We start from the raw sequence: 9,100 nt of genomic DNA on the forward strand, positions 1-9,100 counted from the left end.
CTCTGGAGTCCACATGCCATAACTAGAAAGTTCATGTGCTGCAATATCCCACATGCTGCAACTAAGATCCAACAGAGCCAAATAAATAAATATTTTAAATAAAAGGAAGAAATAAAATGACAAAGGGGATTTTTTTCAAGACTGAAGGTTACAAACAGAGGAAAGAAATATAAACCCCAGATAAAAATCAAATGTAAAAACCATCTGAAAGATAGATTCACATTTCTTAATAAAGGATTCCTCTTGGATTGGCAGTACATTAAATATTTCATGGATAGAGAGCCTATAGAACAGAGAAAAATATATAGCTCTATTTTTAACAGTGGGTAATTTGACTCAGAAGTTATTTATATGTACAGCTTTAAATATCAGTTATTTGGTTGTAAGACTAAAGCAGTTAGATCCCATGTATCAGAAGGTATATATATTAAAAAAAAAAAAAACTGCCAAAGTAGATATGTTGAAAGTATAATTTATATGTTGAAAATATATGAAAGTATACTATATATGTTGAAAGAATAATTTAATGCCTCCTAGTTGGAGGAGGCAATGGCAACCCATTCCAGTACTCTTGCCTGGAAAATCCTATGGACAGAGGAGCCTGGTAGGCTGCAGTCCATGGGGTCACGAAGAGTTGGACATCACTGAGCAACTTCACTTTCCCTTTTCACTTTCATACATTGGAGAAGGAAATGGCAACCCACTCCAGTGTTCTTCCCTGGAGAATCCCAGGGGCGGTGGAGCCTGGTGGGCTGCCGTCTATGGGGTCGCACAGAGTCGGACACGACTGAAGCGACTTAGCAGCAGCAGCAGCAGTTGGATATGAGGGGCTTCCAGGTGGCTCAGTGGTAAAGAATCCGTCTGCCAATGCAGGAGATGAGGGTTTGATCCCCAGATCAGGAAGATCCCCTGGAGAAGAAAATGGCAACCCATTCATATTCTTGCCTAGGAAATAGACAGAGGAGCATGGTGGGCTACAGTCCACTGGGTTGCAAAAAAGTTGGAGAAGACTCAGCAACTAACCAACAAAATTGATTAATTGATTTCTACATTGTGATGACAAAAGTTACCTGTCCCTTTTCCATTTACTTATTAAAAACTTTTCTTCTCAGTAAGTGTTTTACTGCTTCCTTCACATCCTTGTTCCTGAGACTGTAGATTAAAGGATTAATCATAGGAGTCATCACTCCGTAGAACACAGATACAAGTTTGTCAGTAGCATCCATGTCATCTGAATTAAGTGTCTCTTTAGACTTGGGCTTCATGTACATGAAGAGAATGGTTCCGTAGAATATTATCACCACAGTCAAGTGGGCTGAGCAGGTAGAGAAGACTTTGCTCCTCCCCTCAGAAGAGCGAATTCTGAGGATGCTGATAATAATTAATGTGTAAGAGATAATGATTAACAATAATGGTGTCATTATGAATAAGGTTGTGGCCACAAGCATGATGAACTCGTTACCTGAGATATCAGCACAGGCCAATTTCATGACAGCCAGAATTTCACAGGTGAAATGATTGAGGACATTATTCCTGCAGAAGGGCAATTGTACTACACACCCAGTTTGTACTGTAGAGTTGACAATTCCTATGATCCAGGAGCCAGCTGCCATAGGCACATAGGAACCCTTGCTCATGATGACAGAATATCTCAGAGGGTTGCAAATAGCCACATACCTGTCAAAGGCCATCATGCCCAGGAGCACACACTCTGTTGTCCCCATGGCCAAGCCAAGGAACATTTGCACAGCACAGCCAGAGAAGGAGATGGTCTTTTTTTCTGAGAGGAAGCTCACCAGCATGGGGGGAATGGAGACAGTGGTGTAGCAGATGTCCAGGAAGGAGAGGTTCCCCAGGAAGAAGTACATAGGGGTGTGAAGGTGGGAGTCTAAGATGCTAATGAGAATAAGGGTGCCATTCCCCAGAAGGATGACCACATACATTATTAAGACAAGCACATAAAAGAGTAGCTCAAGCCTTGGATAACCAGAAAGCCCCTTCAGAAAAAATTCCACCAGAATGGTTTGGTTTTCCCATTCCATCGTATGGTTTCTTTTTCACCTGTAATATATTAGAATATGTTAAAATATGTATTCTACTATGATTATATTCATCTATGTACCAATGTACCATATACTCATAGAAAGAAAAGAAAATATAAAAAGGAATAGACCAAAGAAAGAAGAAAAGAAATAAAGTGGACCAAATAGAATAGAGGCGGGAAGGGAAGAGAAATGAACATATTTTCAAGCTACAAGCAATATGCCATGCAATTTATTGAATCTCATCAAGGTTCTAGGAGTGAGGTGTCATCATCCACATTTTACAATAAATAAATCAAAGCAAAAATATTAAGTAAACTTAACTAAAGGTAAATTTAGAGCAGAGGTAAGATTCAAACCCAATTCTTCCTTGCTGAAGCCTGAGCTTTTGGTCGTATTTGTCACCACAAGTTAACTAAGGTTTAAAACAAATACGAGTATTGCATTATGTGTAACTGAAAAGTAAACTGTTTTTATTGGCTACAAAGCACCACTAGAGAAGGAAAGGGCCACTCACTCCAATATTCTCGCCTGGAAAATCGCATGGACAGAAGAGCCTGGTGGGCTACAGTGCATGGAGTCACAAAGAGTTGGACATAACTTAGTGACTAAACGACAACAAAGCCCCACACAATAGATTAATGATCTTGTCACTGTTCCATGTTATACTGCTATGCTTATTATCTGACTTGTCTATTAGCATGAAAAATTTATTAAGGCAGGGACTTTTTCTTGTTTACTTCTACAATACCTGTATCTACAATATAACAGACACAGAGATAAGAGGTTCAGAAATATTTGTTGAATAAATGAATACAGTCAAGGACCAGATGACTACTAATTATTTTATTTGTACTTTACCTAATTTAGTCTCAGAAGCAACCCTATTAGGCAATTATTGCTATTATTAGCATTGTCATTTTCATTATAAAAAAGGAAGAAAAAAGGTCAAGGTCATAGCTAAATAAGTGGTTGAGGCAGAACTTGAATCCAAGCCATATGGCTGTGGAGTTCAAACTTAACTGCTCATTTTGCAGAGAACTTGACTCACAGTCTAGAATATCTTGTAATCTAATAGACAATACTAATATTTCAAAAGAAACGTCAGACCAAAATAGGGGATTAGTCAGAAAGAAGAGTTCATTATGGTGATTTTAGAGCACTTTAATTCTTTATATTTTGAGGGAAATTATTCATTTCTGTGAACAAAATATATCTATTAGTGTATAATTCTATAGTCTCCCCTTATGAGTAGTTCTGTCTACTTTTTCATTGCTATTCTTAACTGATTTCTCTTTTCATGAGTTTCACAATAGGTTTTCCCCTATTACAAGTTTTCTCCAAAAATAATTTTTAATGCTTTTGGAAAGATTTGTCCTTTCCACTTTGTTTCATTGATGTAGGTTTTTGTGTTTGTAAATTTATTTATGCTTATTTGGCATTTTATAATTTCATGAAATAAGAAAAACTATTTCTTAATATTTTATCTTTATCCTCTTTCTAGCTCTGAGTCATTTAAAATACTTTGTTTTCCTATAGACTTAGATTTCTATATGAAATTTCCTTGTTACTGGTTTCCAGATAATTTTTTTCTCCTTCTGTCTTTAATCTTTAATCTAGATATGCATACCTAGTGATCAGATACTTTTATTCCATTTTATTTTATCTAATTCATTTTATTATGATAAAAAATGTGACCTTTAATTCTAAAGGTATATATTTTTGGGTTCCATTTACTTGATCCATGTTGTAAATGTCAACAAAATATATGAATTCTCTTTGGGGAAGATATATTATTTATATATATGTATATATACACACAACAATACATGTATACACATAATCAGGTTTATTAAATGCCCTATTCAAATCCTTGAGATTATTTTCTGTTATCTATATTTAATTAACTCTATATAACGATGGTTGGATGATTTCACTGACTTGATGGACATGAGTTTGAGCAAGCTCCGGGAGTTGGTGATGGACAGGGAATCCTGGCGTGCTACAGTCCATTGGGTAGCCAAGAGTCAGACATAACTGAGTTACTGAACTGAACTGAACTGAATCAAGTTTTACTTGTATATCTAGAATTATTTTTATATGCTTAGTTACTGTGTTGTTTAGTGTATACCTATTTATGGCTGATAAACTTCATACATTGTGAATGTTACAATTAATTTTTATCACATTTTGTATGTTAAATTTAAATTCTACGTTTATGATATTGATATCCAAGCAAGAATACTGGAGTGGGTTGCTATTTCCTTCTCCAGGGGTTCTTTCTGGCCCAGGGATTGAACCTGCATCACTTACATCTCCTGTGCTTGGCAGGCAGGATCCTTACTACCAGTGCCACCTGGGAAGCCCAACTTTAGCTCTCTTTGTTGTGTGTACTCAGTCGTGTCTAGTCCTTTGCGACCCTATGCACTGCCAGGCTCCTCTGTCCATGGGATTTTCTAGGCAAGAATACTGGAGTGGGTTGCCATTTCCTACTCCAGGGGATCTTCCTGACCCATGGATAAAATGGGATAAAATAGATTAATTAATTACAACGTTCACAATTTATGAAGAAGGTTATCAGCCATAAACAGGTGTACACTAAACACAGAAACTAAGCATATAAAAATAATCCTAGATACACAAGTAAAACTTGATTATAACTATTTATGTAGAACTGATTATATATAGATAACAGAAAATTATCTCAAAGATTTGAATAGGGCATTCAATAAATGTCCTGATTATGTGTATACATGTATTATGTGTATATATATAAATCATAATATCTCTCCCAAAGAGAATTCATATTTTTTGTTGACATTTTCAACATGGATCAAGTAACTTGCTGTCAAAAATATATAACTTTAGACTTACAGGTCACATTTTTTATTATAATAAAATAAATTAAATATAATAATAATTGTATAAAAATATCTGATCACTAAATATGTGCAACATATATCTGGATGTAAGTTGTTAATTCTTTTTACAGTCATTGCTTTTTTATGACCATATTCACTCCATTCCCTTTAGAACACAATTTAAATGTACTTCATTTCTTTCCTTCCATATACTTTATTTTTATTACATACTTATTTTGCATTACTTATATTTCCCACTTTCTATTTCTGCTGGCTGATTAAATTGTCATTCACTAATTGTTTGCCTTAACTTGAACACTTTGTTCATTTTTTCCGTTCCATGAGTGGTGAGTTACCTTCTTTCTCTACTTTCACAATCTGACATACAGACCAAACATTTGTTTGTAAAAACTAACTATTGCATTAGCCAAAAGGTTCATGCAGGTATTTCTGCACCACCTTACAGATAAATCCAAATGAACTTTTTCAACTAGAATGCTCCCAAGCTCCTAAATTATCCCTCAAACACAAAATGAAAATAGAACTACAATAGTTTTATCCCTCCATTTCTATCCCTACTCCACAATTCCAAGATGCTACCAAGATAAATTGCTAAGTCACTTCAGTCGTGTCCAACTCTGTGTGACCCCATAGACAGCAGCCCACCAGACTCCCCCATCCCTGGGATTCTCCAGGCAAGAACACTGGAGTGGGTTGCCGTTTCCTTCTCCAAAACATGAAAGCGAAAAGTGAAAGGGAAGTCTCTCAGTCGTGTTCGACCTAGCGACCCCATGGACTGCAGCCTACCAGGCTCCTCCATCCATGGGATTTTCTAGGCAAGAGTACTGGAGTGGGGTGCCATTGCCTTCTCTGACCAAGATAAATTAGGAGAATCAAATTTAGATTAATTTGAAGATCAAAATCTATATTAGCTAGAAACACACAAATGGATACATGAATTGAGGCTATTATTGCTAATTGACATGTTGCTACTCTATTTGGTACTTTATATGTTTATATATATATATATATATATATATATATATATACACACACATACATATATATATTGAAAGGAATGTTTAAGAAGCTTAGTGACCAAATTACTAAGGAACTTCTGCTCAGAGAAATTTCCTAATATCACTCACTGTGACTTATCCTCTAGGTAGCACTGCACTGATGTCTTACAGGGACGAGCCATGGTTTCATTTCTAATGACCTTGCCTTCTAAAGGTACGGAGACAGGCATTCTTATACATTCTCAGTGAACACATAAACTGGTGCATCCTCTGTGGAGGACAAATTGGCAGTGTTAAACAGAATCATAAAGGCATGCGTATAACCTTTGACTATAGAATTTACCACTAGGTAATTCCCACACAATTATGCCTGTGCATGTGTAAAGTAATTTATTTAAAAACTGATTCATTAAAGTACCATTTGTAATAGCAGATGTGGAAGCAATTTAAATTTCTATGAGAAGGGGACATAGAAATAATGAAATACCGATCTGCTGTCAAAAAGATTAAGACATTCTTTGTGCATTGACATGGAAAGATCGTCAAGAACTATTAAGTGTAAAGGTAATATTCAGAATTGACTTCCCTGGTGGCTCAGTGGTAGTCCACAAGAACCCCTGGAGAAGGAAATGGCAACCCACTCCAGTATTCTTGCCTGGGAAATCCCAAGGACAGAGGAGCCTGGTGGGCTATGGTCCACGGAGTTGCCAAAGAGTAGGACATGGTTTAATGACTAGACAGCAATACGAATGTTCAGAACAGTATATAAGGCACAGTAACCGTTGTGTATAAATATTTTACATACATGCCTGTGTACACACACACACACATGCGCGCACACACGTGTGTGTGTGTGTTAGTAGCTCAGTTGTATCTGACTCTTTGTGACCCCATGGATTGGGGCCTGCCAGACTCCTCTGTCCATGGGATTTTCCAGACAAGAATACTGGAGTGGGTTACCATTCCCTTCTCCAGGGAATCTTCTTGACCCAAGGATTGAGCCCAGGTCTCCCGCACTGCAGGCAGAATCTTTACCGTCTGAGTCACTATTTGTGTCTGTACACACACACACGCACGTGCGTGCATGCACACACACACCCCAACAATTTTTTGCTCCTATGTAGAATACCTATAGAAAAATAAACAGGAATAACTTGTTATCTTTAGGAAAGGAAATGAATAGTTCACTAACAGAAATGGAAGGGAGGCTGTTTACTGTATGTTATTCAGTACCTTTTAAACATTTTGAATCTTGTGACTATAATACCTACCATAAAATAAATTACGTTTAAGCTAAAGAGTTCTTGTCTTTGAGATGTATAACCTTTCTCCTTTCACTTTTCTGATGGCACACTACATCAAACCATCCACTGCCATGGGACACAACTACATACAGTTAAAAACTGTTCTTATTCAGTAGCACACCTTAAATGGGAATTGCCAAAGACTGATAAGTCCTTTGCTTCCCTTGTAGCTCAGTCGGTAAAGACTGCCTGTAGTACAGGAGATCCGGGTTCGATCCCTGGGTTGGGAAGGTCCCCTGGAGAGGGAAATGGCAACCCACTCCAGTATCCTTGCCTGGAAAATCTCACGGACAGAGGAGCCTGGTGGGCTGCAGTCCATGGATCGCTAGTCGGGGACGACTGAGCGACTAACACACACTAACACGTCCTTTAAATATAGTCATAATTTAATATCCAAGATACTTTCAGAAGTATCATTAGGATTTTCAGGCCCATATGGATCTCCTGACCCTCCATCAAACTGCAAGCTATCCTCTGATCTGGTTTAGAATCTATACTTCTATCCCATTCATTTCCTTTCCATTAAATGTGCTACTACGTTTAGGAGCTAGTAAGATTCCTGGAACAAAATTACAGCTCAATAAATGTTAGCTATTATTCTTGTTTCATTCACAAGTCCAAAGAGCGATCCCTCTTTGGGAATTATTTGTCCACCTATCATTAAAAGATACTTGCTCTGAATCTTAGGTCTATCTTCCCAATTTCCGGACATAATTAGTCACCTCAGAATCACTCCAAACTCAACTTCATTTCTCCATTCTAAACTCATCTCCTATCCCCAGCTTTTAACATTTTGTAGCTTTTTATAAAATTTGAATTTGTTAGAATTTTTCAGATTTTCTGGGTTACTGTGTAAACTACTTGAGACACCAAAGGGCATTAGATAACATGTGAAGTTCATTGAATAATGGAGTTTATACCTACACCTGTAAAAGTCATCTCTACAAAAACCCTTGTTCCATGAGCTGCCTCCATGCAACATGATATTCTACCAAACTTATTCCATAATATTGTTAGGAACACAGGCCTTGGAGGTAGGCTTAGTTTAAATGGTATCTCTGCCCCTTACTAAGCAGGGTGGCCTGGGCATATTTCTGATCATCACCTTCCCCAGCTATAGCATGAAGATAAAGACAGCACCTGTACCATATATTTGTTGATAAGATTAAATGAGATAGTATATATTATACAATTACCACAGGAATGGTTTCCACTATTAGCAGTTTCCTTTAAGCCACTCTATCACGGTTCTTCCTTTTGTTAGAAACTTTTTACATCTTTGAAACAGTCATTGTCTTTTCCATGGCCAGGTATATACAGCTGAAGAGTTTAATCACGTCGCACACAGTGTTCTGGCAAAGGGTATTCTGTTCATCTTACCATAAAATCCTAATACACTTCATCACAGTATATAACACTCCAGTCCTTTATCACACTCTGATCCTTTGGATGTCAGCAAATTGAGTGGCAAATAGGAAAAATCACTCATAAGGTTCAATTCACTCCATAAAAAAATAGGATTTTAGGAAGGCATTAGTATGTTCCTTGTCTTAAAAAGATGGCTGATTTTTTTTTTTTTTTTTACTGAGACTGTGTTAACATTTTTAGCAAGCCTATAACATTAAAAAAAATAGAAAAGTCATTCATTTTTACAATTATAACCTAATAATAGAAAAACAAATATTCAAAACAGTCACCAATACTGTATGCAAACACACTAGGATAATGCTCAGTCAGGTCTCTTTCTGGCTATTCACTGCTTTGGTAAATCATCTGTTTCACATATGAGGTTTCTTTAAAGCAAATTGGTCGTAGTTCTCCTCTTCACATGTTTTCTCTGCACAAAGAGTCCCTAGCACAATATGTGGCATATT

The 9,100-nt window shown here is 36.9% G+C and overlaps 1 protein-coding gene across 1 annotated transcript; it reads right to left on the reverse strand.

The window, feature by feature from the left end:
* Positions 1 to 639: 639 nt before the first annotated feature.
* LOC139184471 (olfactory receptor 13C2-like) lies at positions 640 to 4,663 on the reverse strand. The gene has a single exon (XM_070794324.1). The coding sequence runs from the start codon at positions 2,040 to 2,042 to the stop codon at positions 1,086 to 1,088; it is 957 nt and encodes a 318-aa protein (XP_070650425.1). The 5' UTR covers positions 2,043 to 4,663; the 3' UTR covers positions 640 to 1,085.
* Between the last annotated feature and the right edge of the window lie 4,437 nt (positions 4,664 to 9,100).

The sequence above is a fragment of the Bos indicus genome, chromosome 8 (assembly GCF_029378745.1).
Source record: "Bos indicus isolate NIAB-ARS_2022 breed Sahiwal x Tharparkar chromosome 8, NIAB-ARS_B.indTharparkar_mat_pri_1.0, whole genome shotgun sequence".
Classification (NCBI taxonomy): domain Eukaryota; kingdom Metazoa; phylum Chordata; class Mammalia; order Artiodactyla; family Bovidae; genus Bos; species Bos indicus.